This window comes from Notolepis coatsorum (assembly GCF_963971535.1).
Source record: "Notolepis coatsorum genome assembly, chromosome: 9".
Classification (NCBI taxonomy): Eukaryota; Metazoa; Chordata; class Actinopteri; order Aulopiformes; family Paralepididae; genus Notolepis; species Notolepis coatsorum.
Window position 1 is genome coordinate 127,712,011 of NC_140173.1, and position 20,814 is coordinate 127,732,824.

The 20,814-nt window shown below is 44.0% G+C and overlaps 1 protein-coding gene across 1 annotated transcript in view; it reads right to left on the reverse strand.

Annotated features, from left to right (window-relative positions):
• Positions 1 to 20,814, reverse strand: part of LOC311234290 (heterogeneous nuclear ribonucleoprotein L-like) — a gene marked incomplete at its 5' end in the record, with an annotated part of 108,602 nt that overhangs the window by 21,680 nt on the left and 66,108 nt on the right. Inside the window, 3 exons of the mRNA XM_084321426.1 lie at positions 7,784 to 7,856; positions 19,408 to 19,504; positions 19,756 to 19,841. Of these exons, the coding sequence (XP_084177552.1) occupies positions 7,784 to 7,856; positions 19,408 to 19,504; positions 19,756 to 19,841 (256 nt within the window). The remainder of the gene's footprint in view (positions 1 to 7,783; positions 7,857 to 19,407; positions 19,505 to 19,755; positions 19,842 to 20,814) is intronic.

The following is a 20,814-nucleotide window of genomic DNA, read 5'->3' on the forward strand; positions in this document are numbered from 1 at the left end:
CATTGCCCCACTGTCGGCCTGGGGAGGGTGTAGAACTACCACAGACATGCCTCCTCCGATACATGTGGAGTCAGCCAGCCGCTTCTTTTCACCTGACAGCGAGGAGTTTCACTGGGGGAACGTAACGCGTGCGGAGGTTCACGCTATTTCCCCCAGATCCCCTCCCTGCTGAACAGGCGTCCCGACCGACCAGTAGGAACGAACCACAGTCTACAACGACCAGGACACATACCCCACCGGCTTCCCACCCGCTAACACTGCCAATTGTGTTAGTAGGGACGACTGACCAAGCCGGAGGTACCGCTGACAGCTGGATTGGATCCCAGAGTCTCTGCGGTGGTAGGCGAGTGCTTAGTCCACTGCACTACCCAGCCACCCACGGTAAGCGCATTTCCCATAATGTTGGCGTGCATCACAACTTTCTCTTAATGTTTCGTTTTTTTTCAGAATTCAATTGGAATTTGATCAGGTTTAATATAGCTAATACCGATCAATTGAAATTACAATAGATTATTTCAGATCAGCTCAGGACATCGCTACCACTCAGGTATAAAGGACTGTTCCTAGACACATTTAGCAAAAGTCCTTCAATACAGCACTATAAGTAAAAGGTAAATGGACTGCATTTATATAGCGCTTTTATCCAAAGCGCTTTACAACTTATGACCAATAAGCCGGTAGGGGCCAGAATCGAATCGGGAACGTTCCGATTACCAGACGACCTCCTCAGTCACTGTCGCCATGACATGCTCAGAGGTATCTACTCCTTAAAGGGGCACTTCACCAACATTTTTATTTTGCACATAATCTCAGACACATTCAAAAACTCTAAAGTTTTGCACACATTAATTTGAGTAAGAGTAAATTAGTTTGAATTATGTCCACCAGTGAATCCTTGTGTTGCGTCAACTACAGCTCAATGAAATGATACGGTAACAGTCCCTTTAAGCTACAGTACATCCTTTAGCTGTAATTCACTGTCCCTGATGACATCACTGGTGGCCACATTCAAACTCATTTACTCTCAATAACTGTCTAAAACGAAATGAATGCGTGCAAAACTGTTTAGAGTTTTTGGATGTGTGTGAGATTATGTGCAAAATAAATCAGCATTGTCTTTTGGTGAAGTGTTCATTTAAGTCTTGCTGGATTCCCCAAACAATTCCCATTCGGGTTGGAGCAATATGCACATGCACTCGCGCGCGCGCACGCACACACACACACACACACACACATGCACTCGCGCGCGCGCACGCACGCACACACACACACACACACACACACACACACACACACACACACACACACACACACACACACACACACACACACACACACACACACACACACACACACACACACAGGAGGGGGGTCCGCTGCGTCATTGGATATAACCTCTAGCGAGGGCAGCTAATCTTCAGCTCCTATTGAGCAACATGAACCCTGCCAGGCTAACACACACACACACACACACACACACACACACACACACACACACACGGACACGCACACGCACACGGACACACACACACACACACCCCCCATGAAGCAGGCTGACTAGCTGATGTCAGTGACTCCAAAAATGCTTCAGGGAAGATGGTTGACATGGGGAGAAGAGGAGAGGAGAGAGAGTGATGAAACCAGGAGGAGAACGAGGATAGGGAGAGGTAGAGGACGAGAATGAGGACAAGGAGGAGGAGGAGGTAGAGGAGAAGGAGGGGGTGGAATCAACCCAAGGAACACGAGGTGCAGGAGGAAGATGAGGAGAGGGTGTAGAGAAACACACACCATGTTATTACAGTTGGCTGTAGAGTGGGAGGCTTGGTTAAGTGTTTTGACATTGTGTCAACACTTTTTACGCAGGTCAGGTTACCGATGCTCCAACTAATGAGCAGCCAGCCACTCACATTACAGACAACACACAATTAGGAATTCTAAATTCTTCATACACCAAAAAGAAAAAAGATTCTATTTCAATTTTATCGCTAGCATCGCAGTTGTCAGGCAAGCTGCTATATATATATATTTTTTTTTTATTGATCTTTTTCCCCCTCCTTTTTCCTCCGATTTTCTCCCATCCCAATGTTAGTCGTTATGCCAATTCCCAATCCCCTTCCTGGTCGCTGCGCACTTACCCCCCACAGTCGGTCTGGGAGAGTGGAGGCTATCACGTGCTTCCTCCGACACACGTCCAGCCAATCAACCGCTTCTTTTCACCTGGCAGCGCGGACTCTCACTGAGAGGGTGTAACGTGTGGAAGGATCACACTACCCCCCTTAGATCCTATCCGTGCTGAGCAGGCGCCCCGACCGAACTGTAGGAGTCGCTGTTTACAACGACCCGGACCCACCCCGCCAGCTTTCCCACCCTCTAATACTGCCAATTTGGATTCGAACAGGCGAATCCAGCGTCTCCGGTGTTGGTGACGAACGCAATCTCCGCTACGCCACCTGACCGCCAGGCAAGCTGCTATCTTAAAGCTACAGTGGGTGGTGGTGGACAGGTAAATTATTATCTTAAAGCTACAGTGGGTGGTGGTGTACAGGTAAGTTATTATCTTAAAGCTACAGTGGGTGGTGGTGTACAGGTAAGTTATTATCTTAAAGCTACAGTGGGTGGTGGTGTACAGGTAAGTTATTATTTTAAAGCTACAGTGGGTGGTGGTGTACAGGTAAGTTATTATCTTAAAGCTACAGTGGGTGGTGGTGTACAGGTAAGTTATTATTTTAAAGCTACAGTGGGTGGTGGTGTACAGGTAAGTTATTATCTTAAAGCTACAGTGGGTGGTGGTGTACAGGTAAGTTATTATCTTAAAGCTACAGTGGGTGGTGGTGTACAGGTAAGTTATTATCTTAAAGCTACAGTGGGTGGTGGTGTACAGGTAAGTTATTATCTTAAAGTGCAGTGCAGAACTTTTACATATAAATTAAAGTCTGTTACATTTAAGCCCTTCCAAAACAAGTTTACACAATGCTGGTTAAGCCTGTCACCACCAGGGGGCGCTCTCTGTATTTCTCAGTATACTGGAGTAGTGTCTGTGTAGACATTCCGCATGTGTTTTACAGCAATGACTGGTTAGTTTGCCAGAGGCCAACGTGGAAGAGAATTAGAACAATGGGAAGAACAGCAGTGAAAACAGCGGGAAAACCTAAGAAGCGTCCAAGAAAGGTTTCTGGAGTGGATGATTCCGAAAAGAAAAAAAAGACGAATATTTTCCCAGTAAAATTCATGACTCTAAAATGAAGGTTGAGGAAAAACAGTCTATGCTGAGGAGGGGGACTACGGATCGATCCCTGCACATCACTGACGTTCATATCCCGTGTGAAGCCACTCCTCCAGATTGCAGTCGTATATCTTTTAAGAGTTCCGCCATTGAAATAAGTGGAGCGACCCACCGGTACTTTCGTGGGAGAAACATCAGTGATTAAACTGAATGGACTGAACTGCCATGTTTGAAGGCAGAGGAAAGGATCCTGTGTCTGCCTGCCCCTACCACTGCCCCTACCACTGCCCCTACCACTGCCCCTACTGCCCCTACCACTGCCCCTGCTGCCCCTACCACTGCCCCTGCTGCCCCTACCACTGCCCCTGCTGCCCCTACCACTGCCCCTACCACTGCCCCTACTGCCCCTACCACTGCCCCTGCTGCCCCTACCACTGCCCCTACTGCCCCTGCTGCCCCTACCACTGCCCCTACCACTGCCCCTGCTGCCCCTACCACTGCCCCTACTGCCCCTACCACTGCCCCTGCTGCCCCTACCACTGCCCCTGCTGCCCCTACCACTGCCCCTACTGCCCCTACCACTGCCCCTGCTGCCCCTACCACTGCCCCTGCTGCCCCTACCACTGCCCCTGCTGCCCCTACCACTGCCCCTACCATTGCCCCTGCAGTCCTTGCTCCTTGCTGAATTTAAACAACAACCCTCTGTGTCCACATTGTGCCTCCATTGACAACATACATGGACAATAGTCAAATATTCAGCTAGTACTGCATCTCATCTATAGAATAGTGTGGGTCAGGTCACCGTCAGCTCAGTCACATCATCAAGAAAAGTGAAAACAGGACCTTCATTCTTGATCAGTTTTCACCAGATTGGCTGTAAGAAGCATTTCCTACGAGAGGTTTTCCAGTTGATTCTGTTTTGAAATGTAATATTATCACTTTTATTTTTTTTTATCCACTTTTTCTCCTCTTTCTTTTCTATTTTTCTTCCATCCCAATTCCACTGTGCCAATTCTCCCCTCCCCTGTCTTGAATGTTGCTCGCATATGCCCCCCACTGGCCGGTTGTAGGGAGGATAGAAGCCTTGCATCACGTGTCCCCTCCGGTACAAGAGGAGGCAGTCTGTCACATCTTTTCACCTGCCAGCGTGGACTCTCATTGGCGAGGTGTAACGTGTGGGAGGCTCACACTACCCCCGCCATTTCCTGTCTCTGCTGTGCAGGCGTCCCCAACCGACCTGTAGGAGTCGCTGTCCACAACGTCCAGATTACCACCCATCAACTTCCACCCGCTAACTCTGCCAATTGAGTTAGTATGACGGCTGGCCCAAGCCGGAGGCAACGCAGACAGCCGGAGTCGAACCCGGTGTCTCTTGCGTTGGTGACGAGCGCAATGTCCGCTGCGCCACCCACCCGCCCATATATTATCACTTTCTGAATGGATTGAATTGAGAATGAACTGACTCCAACACTGATGGAACTGCAGAACAATTCAGAAGAACTGATCAGCTATAGACTACACATGAAATACTAAGAACATGGGCCCATAGTCACAAAGCGTCCCAAAGTAGGAATGCTGATCTGTGGTCAGTGACCAGGAACACTTCACTTCAAACTAACAGACTGAAGCTGACTCTAGATCAGTGACCAGGAACACGGCATGACCTTATTCAAACTAACAGACTGAAGCTGACTCTAGACAGATTCCCCAGTACTTCCACTATGAGACGCTTTGTGAATATGGATCATGGTATCTACAATTAGCTAGAACCAGAGCCATTGATAGAGAGAGTTTGGTCAGGTTGTACTATAGGCTCCGCATTGCTGCCACAAATACATCACAATAACATCACCTACTGTATGTTGGAGAGATGTTTGAAATAGAGTCATAAGTTACTTAGCAACAGGATTGTGCCGAAAAAAATGATCGCAGTGGACAAACTCTGTCAACCTCTGGCTCTGGGTAGAATAGACGGATAAAAGACAGAATAGGCCTATGAGACAAGAGAGAAGAGCAGGCCAGTCTCTAGCTGTGTGGTCCTCCAGACTGAGGTGGCGCTGTGGCCTCCTGGGCATGTTGAAGTAGCAGCTGCGTGGTGGTCAGGAGGAGTGCGGTCCCTCTCTTTCTTTTTCTCTCTCTCTCTCTCTCTCTGGGTTGGAAGAGGTGAAGATGGAAGAAAGTTGCCGTGCAGAGTCAGCCTGACGTCCATCCCTCTTTCTCTTTTCTTTCTCTTTCTTTCTTTCTCTTTCTCTCTCTCTCTCTCTCTCCCCGGGTCGGCGGAGGTGCAGGTTTGTGAGAGGCCGGTGATTGGCGGGTGTGAGAGTGTGTTGATTGGAGGAGGAGAGGCGGTGGGAGAAGGTGTGGCTGACTGCAGGTCTGCGGTCCAGACTGTTTGCGACTAAAGGCTCAATCCAAATCCATTACACTGGCCCACGGCAGCTAGAGATGGAGGCCTGTTTGCCCAAATACTGTGCAGCTCCACACCGGGTCCATTAGTTTGCAATGGATCGAACGTGATGCTTTTAGGAAACTAGGCCTTGTCCTTTTCACAGAGTACAATGTTTGGGACCTTTAAACAACATGGCTGGGTTTCCCAACAGCAGTGGTGTCTTGTCGAAGTGGAGATTGTTGACACTGTGAGAGTTTTACACAGAGACCATAACCTCCTGTACAAGTTAATGGGAATTAGGTTATGCCAGTATAATCAATCAAAAGGGAATGTCATCCATTTTAAGAACGTGCTGTGCCCCAGGACAGTTCAGTCGGTATCTATGTGAACATGCACCGCTCTCTACTAAAGCTAGACATCAGAGATATGGATGAATACGATGAATGGGTTGCATGTATCCTTTCCGCAACGGAATTCGGTTTCCGGGTTCCTCTGATTGGCCGCGACCCCCACGTGACCCGCCCCCCTATCCACCGCTCTGCCGCTGCCGTGCGCGGCAGAGCGAGCGGCCGCGGACTCGCTCGCTTCCTCTATTTATACGCATGGAAGTATTGACTGAATGAATGAATGAATGAATGAATGAATGAATGAATGAATGAATGAATGAATGAAAACTTTATTTAACAGATTGCAGAATGGGTACAATACAGTACGTACAGATTTACCCGCTGGCTACAACAACACTCAGTGACTGCATGTAGTCAGAGCCAGAGCTCAGCGATGCCGCTCGCGGCAGCACATTCTCGCCGCGGGCTGAGCTCTGGTGTCCGCTGGAGCAAGCCAGAGACAGCCGGCGATGCGATATTTTATTTGTTTGTCATGACAAACCAATTACATAATCCAACATATGTGTAAAGGCACAACATATTCCAGTTAACGGTATCTTTTTTTAATGATTTGTTACGGCGCAATCAATACTTCCATGCATTCGGGACCTCCATGTTTTGGGGGTATTCATCAGACAAATCGGATCCGGGGATTCGGCTCCCATCAGTCGGGCAAGAACTGCGGGTTTTCAGCCTCTCCCCTCTCTCCTGGAGCTTAAGGGGGAGCTTAGTATTCCTGCCTCTGAGGAGGTGGCTACAACATCAACACACAGTGACTACATGCAGTCACTGTGTGTTGTTGTAGCCAGCGGGTAAATCGCGATTTTTTTATTTGTTTGTCATGACAAACCAATTACATAATCCAACATATGTGTAAAGGCACAACATATTCCAGTTAACGGTATCTTTTTTTAATGATTTGTTACGGCGTAGTCGTTCTATATGAATTGAAAATGGGGGACCCTGATGTAAACAAGACAAACGTCTTTCTCAGGTCTGCATCCCCTTAACAATTGTGTGTATTGAGCCGTACTGTATTGTACCCATTCTGCAATCTGTTAAATAACGTTTTCATTCATTCATTCAGTCAATACTTCCATGCGTATAAATTGAGGAAGCGAGCGAGTCCGCGGCCGCTCGCTCTGCCGCGCGCGGCAGCGGCAGAGCAGAACGGTGGATAGGGGGGCGGGTCACGTGGGGGTCGCGGCCAATCAGAGGAACCCGGAAACCGAATTCCGTTGCGGAAAGGATACACGCGAATGGGTCTCTGACTTTGTAAGGCCATAACATCTTTGTGTGAGCTCTTGGTTATATTCTAGCATTGAATAGAAGGTCTGAACCCGAATTAAAAGACAAACATTTTATGGTCTCGCAGAGACACAAGTCCCATTAATTGTCGACGGAGCAGCCCCAGATATTACATCCCAGTGACCTCACAGATTGGAGGGTTCTGGTCTGGTTTATAGCTTCAGGAGAGAGTGGTGTGTGTTCATAAATACTAACTGAACTGTCCTGGGGCACAGGAAGAACATAATGTGAATTCTTAAAATGGGTGGCATTCTCATTTAATGTTTAAAACTATTAATATAATTTTTTTTATCGATATAGTTCTCTCCATACCAGAGTATATCGTCTTCCACAACACTGATTAAGTCACTAATGATCTTACTGTTGGTGCTAATGGGGAAACCCAACCCTGGGAGTGTGCGTGCGTGTGTGCGTGCGTGCGTGCGTGTGTGTGTGTGCGTGCGTGTGAGTGTGAGTGTGTGTGTGTGAGTGTGTTACCTCGTCGGACCAGGTAGGGTTTGGTATAATCCCAGCTCTCGTTGTCATTTCTGATCACATTGAGACGGGTGGGCTGTAGGACAGACACACAGAGTTATAGAAGACAGAGCCGCAGGTCTCCTCTTGACACACAACACACACACAGCACACAAACTTGGAGATAATATATATCATATATATACAGTGTAGGGCTGTCCCCGACTAAGGATTTGGATAGTCGACTATGATTGGCCAAAATTTGCCGTTAGTCGACTATTAGTCGACAAAAAAAAAATATATATAATATATATATATATATATATTTTTTTTTATCATTCCATTTGGGCTGTGGGGGGTGCTTAATGTCTGAAGGAGTCGACTGAAGGCTTCTTGTCCTCTGCAAAAGCATGCAATTGGTCCACTGATGGATACATCTTGATATTTGTCTAGTCTAGTGTGTTCATTAGATGGGTGAAATCCTCTTTCAGTGCCTCTGTGCCTGTTTTCGTAGGCAGTTAGCCTCTGGTATGCGTGCCATTAGCGTTAGCCACGCTTCTAGGCCTCTTTTCTTTTGGAAAGAATGATTCAATTTTTTTTTATTCGACTAAGAGGTTGGCAGTCGACTACGGCTCCTTTCGACCGATTACTCGACTAATATGGGTCAGCCCTAATACAGTGTATATATATATATAATATCACTGATTGTCAATCTTTTTAATTTGTTGCCTTGAAAAACAAAGGAACTTTGTCAAATTTAGACATGATTTAAATGTCCCCTCGTCAGGCTATTCAATTAATTTGTCAACTGGTGAGGGAGAGTGAGAGGAAATTCAATCAGGAAATTCAAAGTACCCGCCCCTTGTAGTTCTTCTAAATTGAGTGAGGGTAGAGCTACGTGTCATTGTGACTCATAGCTCTACCATTAACACCTTACTGAGCGGAGCTGAGCAATGTTTCTGTTTCTGAGCAGAGATTGCTTCGACCAGCTACATAGAGAGAATTCATTATTAGTTATGCCTCAATCTGGTAATTCTGTTGAATGTTTTGTGATGTGGTAAATGAGCTTTGCGGTGGAATTCCCCTTTAAGTTATAGAAGTGGGAGAAATATATGTTCATGGTTACTGAACTGTTAGCTTAGGAGTAGCTTATTACTGTTGTAGTATTGATGTTGAATTGTAAAACGTTATCGGGTTGGCCGGTTGTCAATCAGTGGGTGGGGGTGGGATTCTTGGGTGAAGGGGACACTATGTCATTACCAGGCAGCAGGCCGATGGATATACCGCCATCGGAACGCAATTACATAACAGATGATCATATGAGTAGCTTGGTTATGTTCATGGTGTATAGACACTAGACAGGGAGCACTCTTGTGACACCGGGGGGTCTTATCCACTATCTATAGGGGGACTAAACGGTTGACTCAACGAAGGGCTAATGTTTATGTTTATGCTTATGTATTGTTATTGCTAGGGATGCTCGATATTGGCTTTTTTACCGATACCGATATACCGATATTGTCCAACTCTTAATTTCCGATACCGATATCAACCGATACCGATATATGCAGGGTTTCCCCCCCCCCAAAAGATTTAATAATTTCAGGTAATTAACATTACATATCTCTTGTTGTGGAATTAACACAACAATATGCATACTTTTGACAATAAATAAAGTCAGAATGTGTTCTTACTTGCTTGCCTGGGTAAATAAAGGTTATAGAAATGTAAAAAAATTAAAAGAAATTAAAAAAAATTGAAAACCGATACCGATATTTTCCGATATTACATTTTAATGCCGATATCGGTAGGCCGATAATATCGGACATCCCTAGTTATTGCCAAAACCAATGTGCCTGGTTCATATGGACTGTGAAAATGCTCAAATCACTTTAACCAATGGCTGTATTAACTAGGGATGTCCCGATCGCATTTTTTTGCTCCCGATCCGATCCCGATCATGTGATCTTGAGTATCTGTCGATACCGATCTTTCCCGATCCGATCTTTCACATTAGTAACCAATTTGACGCATTTTTGTCAGAAACTGGCGAAGCGAGACAAGCCCCTCTGTTCCATCAATAGCCCCAGGCGAGCGCGGCGGCTCGCATTATATTCACCATACGAGAAATATTCAAAGTTTCAATCAGTTTGCACATTTAGTATACATTCAGTGTTCGACTTACGTAATGATTTGCTCCAATTTGGTCTGAAACGCCGACGAATAATCCTCACAAAGCGAATGTTGACGTTATCCAGGTGAACGTTCTTCATTCAAGCGAGGCATTCAAAACAGCTGTTTGGCAGAGGACCAGCCGCGCCCCATTCCTTTGCTCACTCTAGTCACACAACGTTGAACGCAGGCGGAACGTCCGCCTTGCAAACATTGCAACTGGCTATTGGACTGGCTTCGGTTTAAATTTTAAAATGCTTCCAAACTTCTGACATTTTGTCTAGCTGCTCAGGTGTTACGAGTTATCAGGTGAACATAACCTGCCGGTGTTTCGTGAGCGTTCGGGAGCGGACGTGTTGTGAGCTTGTTGTAGGTCTGCTATTTTCTGCACACGTCACTGTCGTGCGATGGTGTAAATCAAAGGAAATGCGCTTGTTTTGGCAAATTCTTCTGCTCTGTGTGACAATAAATAAATTAATGATGATATGTAATTTTAAACCAAAACGAAGGCCTCTGTATGAGTTTAAGACGTGAACATTTGTTGAATAAAAAAATCACTACCGATTTCCCCCCCCCCGATCCCGATCCTCTGGGCCCAGGAGTTCAAAACTTTTAATCCCTATCTGATCAGATCAGATTTGGATTCATTCATTTCAAGTCATTATGAATTGAAAATGGGGGACCCTGATGTAAACAAGATGAAAGTCTTTCTCTGGTCTGCACCCCCCTAACAATTGTGTGTATTGAGCTGTACTGTACTGTACCCATTCTGCAATCTGTTAATTAAAATGTTCAATCAATCAATCAATCAATACGTTTTGAACTCCTGGGCCCAGAAAATCACGTGATCGGATCGGGACATCCCTAGTATTAACCATTGATGTCACCTTAAGACTAGTGGGGGTTTAATTTACTTTTTGAGTAAGGGAGAGCAGGGATGGGAACGTCTTTATAGTTCTATGACCTCAGTGGGAATCAGGATGAATCTGACTATCCATAGCGGATGTATCAGTGGGGTTAGCATATGGGGTAAGTATAGGAGGCCAACCCTTAAGGTTGACAGGTTAGCATATACAGGTAGAACAGGAGGGGGGGGGTTCAGGTACTGTGTTTAGAATGTGGGGTAAGTATAGGAAGTCAACCCTTAAGGTTGACAGGTTAGTATAGAAAAAGAGGGGGGGATGGATTCTGTTGATGTGTATTTCTGTGTTCTTTGTACTGTTGTTCTGTGTTTGTGTAATTGTTCCTCCTTCAATATCATGGGATGGATGGGCCGGACTTCTCAGGATCTGCATTCCTCGATCCTAGCTTGGCTGCATTGGTATGTTATCGTACGCATAGACAATTACGATCATGGCTAAATTGAACACATTAATATGGAACACAGGGGGGCTAAACACACCTCATAAACATACCAGTGTCCTTGGTCTACTGAAGAGAAAGAAAATAGACGTAGCTCTTCTTAGTGAGACTCATCTAATGATAGCTAATGTAGCAAGGCTGGCGAACCGACAATACCATGTAATTTCCTCATCCTCTGCCAACAAGACAAAAGGTGTCGCCATAGTGACAAGATGTAATCTGGATATCAAGGTGTTAGATGTGTGGGCAGATATGGAAGGGAGGATAATAATGGCAAAGGTTGAATATTCTCACAGGAAAATAGCACTAATCGCGTTGTATGCTCCTAATACATTTGATGCAGAGTTTTACAAAACAATCACTAAAGTAATGTTAGAACTCCATGAATACGCTTTCATAGTGGGTGGTGATTTCAATGCGTTCTGGGACTCCTCGATGGACAGATCCGGTTCCTCAGAAACATGACCAAAAACAGTCCTCTAATGCCCTTAGGACTTGGGCCTGTGATACTGGTCTCACTGACCTATGGCGCATAGTCAACCCTACTTTAAAGGACTACTCTTGCCTTTCAGCCAGACACAACACTTTTTCTAGGATTGACTACTTATTCTTGTCTCCTAATTTGTTTGATCATTTCGATGTCTCACTGGTTCCCTTAGCCCTCTCAGATCACAAAGGGATTTATTTTACAGCATCGTTTGGCAAGCTATACACAAGAGCACCCAGATGGCGGTTTAATTCATCCTGGTTAAAAAATAAACTTTTGTACAGAATTCAGAGATTTTTTTTTTGAGGATTAACATTAGCACGGTGGAAGACCATAGAGTTCTATGGAATGCAGTAAAGGGCTTTGTCAGAAGTCATGTCACACTTTTCGCTTCCAACTTGCGTAAAATATGTTTAAATAAACTTGAAAAATTGGAAACACTATATGCGGACCTATACGCTTCATTGCAGACTAACTACAATGAACAAATGAACACACAATGGAAGATAGTTACAAAATAAATAAACTACATACTTAGACAACGCTCTGAGTTTTTAATACATAGGATGAGACAAAATGATTACTTCCATGGTTCTAGACCCAGCCATTTACTAGCAATGAGAATTTGCGTGAATGATAAATGTTCGGATATCCCCTCAATCAGGACAAAACAAGGAGTAGTAACAACGGATTCAAAAAAGATCAATGACACTTTTAGAGAATTTTAATCACAACTGTATAGCTCAGAGGTCAACTTTGATCATTCTAAATTTGAGGCGTTTACTAGCAGGCTTAAAATACCAAAGTTATACGAGGAGGAGGCCGGGGAATTGGGGAAACCAATCACTCTTATAGAACTCAGAGATACAATTGTTGAGATGCAGAGGGGTAAGGCACCCAGCTGGGATGGAATTCCACCTGAATTCCACCTGACACTCATAGCCATAGGCCTGTAAGGTGAAAAGCCCTGTGGGCGATCTAACTGGCTAACGGTACGTTGCATTGTATGCGCTGATTATGTTCGTGATTACCTTTTATGCATAGCACATGTGGCTAATAAATGCTGTTTTCTTTCCTTTGTATAGGTAAATAATCTGATGACTAACTACTACTGCTAACAAATGCCTACTGACTGTTAACTGACTGATACTGGCTAATGACCGGTGACTATCGATTAATGACTAGCTACTGCTGTCTAATTTATCACCCGGTGGCTGTTTGTTTAGTGCTTGAGTGTTTGGACATGACGTCCGAATAAATAACATTCAAGCAAAAGTCAGAATTGTTTTCTTTGGTCCGGATAAAAACAGTTGATCGCCTGCACCCTTCCAAAGGGGAGATCTAGTTGACACACATTGACGGTGACTGCTAGATATTTGGACAGTGCTGGAGGCACTAAATCAGACAACTAAATATAACTTCACAGGCACATATAATAAAATACACCAAGATCTAAATAGATGGTCGAGCCTTCCTAACTCATTACAGGCCCGAGCATCCATAGTCAAAATGAACGTACTGCCCAGGATACATTTTGTTAGCTCAATGCTCCACTTACCTCCTCCAATAGACCACTGGCGCAAGTTACAAACTATGATATCTACATTTATTTGGAATAACAAAGGCCAAGAATCAAAAGCAGAACCACCACTCAACGTAGGAAACAGGATGGGGGCTTTGCAATCCCAGATTTGAAGTTGTACTTCTGGTCCTTCTCGCTAAGACCCCTGATAAGCTGGTTTGACCCTGAAATTGCTGTATCGTGGCGTTTCTTAGAGGCAGCAGTGGTCTCACCGCAAAGATTACAAGATGTAGTATACTCCAATACCCGTATATCAAAATGCCAATTACGATATGACCCGATCATATCCCATGTGATTCAAACATGGCGTAATGTACAGAGGTCTTGTGCTGTCAAATGCCCATGGCACCTCAACTCTCAATTTTTCATAACCAACAACTGGGCGCAAATCCGTTAGTATTCCTCAATGGGAGAGAAGGGGAGTTCGTACTCTGGGGGATATATATGATAAAACCGGCCTTCACGCGTTTCAGGACCTAAGAGAATTTTATGATCTCCCCGGCGTGTACCTCTTCTTTAATTACAACTAAGGTCGGCGCTCAAGGCGCATGGGTTACCGTGGGCTCAAGCACTACACCCACACCCTTTTATTAAGCTTATCAGGGACAGAACGGTTTGTCTCAGATTTGTATACACTCTTAATCAAATCCACATATAAAAACGTATCATTGGATATAGTCTGGCGAGGGGACATCCCAGAATTAGACTCTGAGTTTGACTGGGATGATATTTGGACTAATGTTACATTAGCCTCCCGCAACCCTAATCACCAGCAAATAAATTTATTTTTTTGTTGATCTTTTTCCCCCTCCTTTTTTCCTCCGATTTTCTCTCATCCCAATGTTAGTCGTTATGCCAATTCCCAATCCCCTTCCTGGTCGCTGCGCACTTACCCCCCACAGTCGGTCTGGGAGAGTGGAGGCTATCACGTGCTTCCTCTGACACACGTCCAGCCAATCAACCGCTTCTTTTCACCTGGCAGCGCGGACTCTCACTAAGAGGGTGTAACGTGTGGAAGGATCACACTACCCCCCTTAGATCCTATCCGCGCTGAGCAGGCGCCCCGACCGCACTGTAGGAGTCGCTGTTTACTACGACCCGGACCCACCCCGCCAGCTTTCCCACCCTCTAATACTGCCAATTGTATTAGTGTGAAGCCGATTTGTATTAGCTGTGAGCTGGATTCGAACAGGCGAATCCAGCGTCTCCGGTGTTGGTGACGAACGCAATCTCCGCTACGCCACATGACCGCCCTAGCAAATACATTTTAATTATATTCATAGGACGTATCTCACACCTAGGAAGCTGTATGCTATGGGACTGGTAGCCGACTCTGGGTGCACTCTGTGCGCTCTGGGGACCACTGGCACTTATATGCACATGTTTTAGGATTGCCCACCAGTGGCTTGTTTTTGGAAATCCTTAACAACTAAACCGGGGGAGTAAATGTCTTTTGTGGTGTCTGTAATAATAACATTTTATTTAGTTTTTTATGTTCTGTATTTATAATTTTTGTTATTTCTATTGTCATTTCTATTGTCATTATTGTTATTGTTATTATTATTATTGTCCTGTGAAGTCCTGTTTATTATTATTATTATTATTATTATTGTATTGTGTGTTGTCATGTTTTATGTTCCATGTAAAAAAATAAATCCATTTTAAAAAAGGAGTGGGAAAAATATCAATTTATGTAAATTCATGTGTTCCTGTTACTGACTGGCTTTATTGTGATTTTACAACAATAAATCCATAACAATTTATGTAGAAATGTAAATAACATGTTACATTTATCTCAATTACAAGCAATCTAGACAGCATACAACATACCTCTGCTAGATCACATTTATCAATAAAAGTGCTATTTTTGTGATAAAACGTGATATATGTATAAAAAAATATAAATACATATAAATAAAAATATGTAACTATGACATGAATGGAATAAATCGTCTATCTTGAAAAATATAAATGAAACAAGGTGGAGGCAGACAGTAGATTTGTGAGACAGTGACCACCACGTATGTCAAATAAAAGTGTAGGGGGGTGCACAGTGTGCATCAATGAAAATGTGTTCTTTTATACAGTATGTTCTTCGCCTACAATGAGCCAAGGCTAATGAGTCTCAGGTTGAAGTATTCATTGTATTATTTCTCTTTTATTAAACATTGAAATTGGGTCCCACAGACCTGAACGCCACACAACGGTTAATATTTTAGAATTTAATTATCGCCCTAATAAAGGTCCACACTGATTCCAAGCTCCATTAAATGATGCTTAACTGGTTCTGTGCCAAAAACGAGTATACTCGTTATTGCCGTCCTACCGTGGAGCGCCAGACAACGAGTATACTCGTTATTGGATCCGTTTTTCTTTTATTCGCTATTTCCATTCATAATTCATCGGGGCAGCCTGTGCAGGCTGTTCTGAGTGTGTCTGAGATCGCAGACGGTCAATACCGCAGCTTAACGACTTGTGGCCGCTATTGCACTCCATTTGAAACCATGTCGTTTTCTGGGCCGAGCTGAGCCGTGTGGGCGGGGTTTAAATACTCCGGCAAGGCAAGCGCTTACAACGATGCATCAACTAGGCTGCCCCCCCCCCCCCCCCCCCTCCTTCATATGCAATGCCGGATAACGTGGGACGGACTCCCGCGACCAGTACTTGGAATGACGATCAGATAATTGGATTATTTTTTGTGCATTACATCAGAGACAAGGTAAGGACACTATATATCCAATCTTGCGTTGATCTGATATTTTTTTCTCCCGTGACCGAAGCTGTCTGTGTGGAATGTGTGTGTGCTGTGTACCGTTGGTCACATCACAGCACCCCCCCCCCCCCCCCCCCCCACGCTCCAACCCCATTTCATGCGTGCATGAGGAGACATAATAACGATAATCTAGCGTTGATTTCAGGAAGATTCGATAATCAGGCGAAAAATGACAACGTAATAACTGGATTTCACTAAAGGGCTATTTTCGCGTCTTTTCCTGGGATTACTCAGAATCACCCAAACTATATTCATATTCACCACGGTATAAAACGGAAATGTACGGATGAAAAAACAATCTGTTTTTTGCATGTTGACCAGAAGAAACTCACTGACAATCGACAGCGTTATTAGATCCATAGCTATAATATTTCATATAGTTTAAGCACTCGCAAACACGGCATTCTCTCCATTGAACAAAGCAATGGCAGACAACGGCCCAATGACGTAGCGCCCTCTGGCGTCCAATGTGTTAATGATAAAGCAACATACAATAATATATTATTTTGCTTCACAACACACATAATTATTGACTACTGCATGTATCAAGGTATATGTGTCTATTCATCCTTGATGCCATTGATTTGATTTGATTATATTTTTATTTGGAAATTACAAACACATCATAAAAACTAATTATCATGACCCATTTGTATTCCTGAGGATATCACCTAAAATCATTAAAACACTTATTTCCAAGGTGGTCCTCGATGGAAGACATAAAAACATAAAAACACAGCACCTATAGCCTACTAGGAAGAACTAGAGTTTCAGTCCCCCTGTCTACTCAGCCCTGGAATCTGATGTCCTGCCCTATGGCTGCTCAGCCATTTGCTCTTCCCATAGTTGAGCCTTTACCTTTGTTTTAAAAATGCTTTTAGTTTGACTTTGCTTGGTAGGCAGAGGTAGTTCATTCCAGAGTACAACACCTGTGTAGAAAAAGGAGCTTCTTGCTATCTTACTCCTAGCTTTGGGAACACTGCAAGACATAATGCTAGCTCTGGTGTTATGATCATGTAGTTCTCTTACCATAACCACATGGCCTTTCAAATATTCAGGGGCAACAACAAACTATCATTACACATGGGCAAAACAGAGTCCATTCTCTTCGGTTCAAATAACAAACTCAGCAAGACCGACGGCTTCTCGGTTACAGTGGGTGACAATATTGTCACAAGGAAAGATGAAATTACCTACCTGGGTTCCATCCTAGAGGCTAATCTTTCCTGTGACAAAATGGCATCCAATGTAATAAAAAAAGTCAACCAACGAACTCGATTCTTGTACCGGATCTCCTCTCTGGTAAACAAGAATACCCTGAAGACTCTGGCAGGAGCACTCATTCAAGGGTACTACGACTACCACCTCACCCCTGCCCACTTTGACAACCTAGGGTGGCTTAGATTAGACGACAGAGTACAGCAACTTGCAATGGGCCTGGTCTACAAGATACACTACGCGACCAAGGTACCCATGTACATGTCAAAATACTTCCCAAAGGTCAGTGAATACCACGATCACAACACCAGAGGGAGCTCCACAAATCATGTTAAACCCAGATTCGGCTCAAACAAGGGACTAAACACGTTTCGCAATTATGCCACATCAATGTGGAACGCCCTACCCAAAGCTGTAAAGGAATCTGAATCACTACCCACTTTCAAAAACACTCTCAAAGAACACCTACGAGAGACTGCAATTCGAAACTGGCCCCTACAAATGTCCTAACCCAGTTGTACAGTAAATGACCAAGTATGGCTTTGTCAGTATTCCAATGTACAGTGTACAGTGTCCCCCCCCCCCACCTCCAATGTACAGCCCCCACCCACCCACCCAACCCCACCCGACCCACCCAACCTCCTCCAATGTACAGTTTCTACGTCAAATGTATATACACTCTTTTTCTGGACACTTTTTGTATCACAAACAGTACTGTATTTGCAAATCTGATATGTCATAAATGTATAGATGTAGCAGTACTGTCTATCTGTATGTCATGTGTGTCATATATGTTATGATGAATTGAAAATGGGGGACCCTGATGTAAACAAGATGAAAGTCTTTCTCTGGTCTGCATCCCCTTAACAATTGTATGTATTGAGCTGTACTGTACTGTACCCATTCTGCAATCTGTTAATAAACTTTTCAATCAATCAATCAATCAATCCCTGGCGTTAACAATGTTATACATGTGGTTTAGCTTAGCTTAGTCGTTTTACTCTTTTATCTAGTGGTAATAGTCCTACTTCTTCTCTTTCTATCGTACCTATAATGTGTCCTGAGAGGGGCATTTAACATGTATCTATACACACATTGTTCTGTGCAATCTGCAGTTTATTTTTTAGCTTTTGGGAAAGACCGCTATACCATGCAGAACAAGCATAATCGAAATGACACTGGATTAGAGATGCAACTAATATTCTTTTAACTTTTAGGTTTAGATCACGCGTGTATCGATATAGAAATTGTACTTTCTTTGAGACTTTGGACAGGACTGTGACTGCGATTTCTTCTCCGGAGACAGACTGGTCAAGAGTGATTCCTAGATATTTCACACTTGTTTTGGACTCACACACACACACACACACACACACACACACACACACACACACTGTACTGTGATCGTTTTCCTTTTCATGAGCTTAAAATAAAGCTGAGCTCCAAATAAAATAGACTCTGTCTTTCCTAAATGCAATGAGAGTTTGTTATCTATCAGCCAGTCCTTAACTAGGGTCAGTTCTCTACTGAGAGTTACCTCAATGTTGTTTGGGTCTTTTCCTGATACAAGTAAGGTGGAGTCATCTGCATAAGTCATTGTATAATAAGAATAATAAAGGACCCAAAATGGAACCCTGTGGTACTCCACAAGTAACTTCCCTGACTGTTGATAGAGCCTCTCCTACTTTGCAAACCTGTTCTCTATTAGATAGGTATGATCTGAACCAGTTCACTGATTTAATTTAGTCCGATAGTTTCATCAAGAGTATAGTGTGACGGTGTCAAATGCTTTCTGTAGGTCTAGCATGGCCATACCTGTGTACTTGCCTTTCTTTGACTCCATTTTTATATGATATAAAAGGTCTATCAGACAGGTGTCTGTGGAATGAGAAGTTCTAAAACCTGATTGGTACTTGAACAGTATTTTGTTTTTAAAACCCACCCCCTCAGCTGCCTAGGGTTGAGCAAACATGGGGTTGAGAAAAACATAGACATGATTTAATTTGACCATTAAATTGAATAATATGAGAGTCTTTGATAAATAAATCCCTCACCCTTGCATATTCGATCTTGAGCGTGCAGCAGCCGGCGTAGATGTCAGCTCCGTTGAGAGCAGATTTGGCCTTCTGGGCACATTGGACCGACTCGAATCTATACAGTTTAAGGTTAAGGACATAAACACACCAAAACACATAGATATATACACACACACATGCACACACACACACATGCACATGCACTGGGAACTGTGTAGGCTAAATAGGAGCGAACATGCATGCATGCACAAAGGCACACACAAGTCCCTTGGTACGCGCAAGCACACACACACACACACACACACACACACACACACACACACACACACACACACACACACACAGAGCCCCAGTGAGAAAGGATACTCCACCATAGCCTGTATTCCGTTGCGTTTGAAGATAACGATTCGCAGCACGCTGCCCATGGGATTACACACTGTGTACAACACATCCTGGGGGAAAACACACACATTATATGTATCAATAAACCATGTTGAACGCCACAAACATCTCCCAATATACTGTAGACTAAGACATCATTAAACCATGTTGTGTTACAATCCACCTGGACCTGCCCACTTCCCCCCTCCTATTCAGAGACTTAACCCTGCTCCTCACCTCCCCTCACACTCTCTGGGACAACTCGCCTCTCATCCTCCGCTCTTTTGTGGTCCTCTACCCCCACCAGCTGGACAAATGCCTGCACTACTCCTCATGCACTTGTGTCTAGTTAGGTTATCTGTGTTCATCTCTGTTCTTCCTCTAGTACTATGGCTCCCAGTGTGCCTCCTGCCTTTTGTGTTCCCCGGTCTGTTTTAGGTGTCGAGTCCCTGGTATTGTGTTTGTCTTCTTGTATTGTGGTCAGGGCCATAGCCAGGGTTTAAAAATTAGGGAGGTCCATTTTTTTTTGGCCCAGACCGGCCCACTATAATCGGTCGGACACCACCCAGCCAGGGTTTCGAAATTAGGGAGGTCCATTTCTGGCTTGACTAGACATACGGAGAGAGAGATGATTACAATGAACTGGTACATTCAGGTCCAGAATTGTTGGAATTCCCTGACAAATATGTGCAAAAAGCTGTACAATTTAAACCATACCATACTGGTAATGAGCAAATAGTTGTTTATTCAATTAATGCATGGAGCTGTTCCATTTTATACTAACTTCATTCATTCATTCATTTGGTACTAACTACTCAGTTCATACAGATTTCAAGTATCCAAATATCAAAGATGAATATTGCATAAGGTTTACACAGTTAATAGATCACCTGTTTGTTTTATATTCATGCTCAGAGAGGAGTAATAGTTAGATCTTTGTATGTGTGATTTCAATGGTGTGCTTGTTTGTTACAGCCGGCCACTAGGGGGCAGCGTCTCATTAGTAGTGCTGATCAGCTTAGATGTGACGGTCACTCTGGGCTT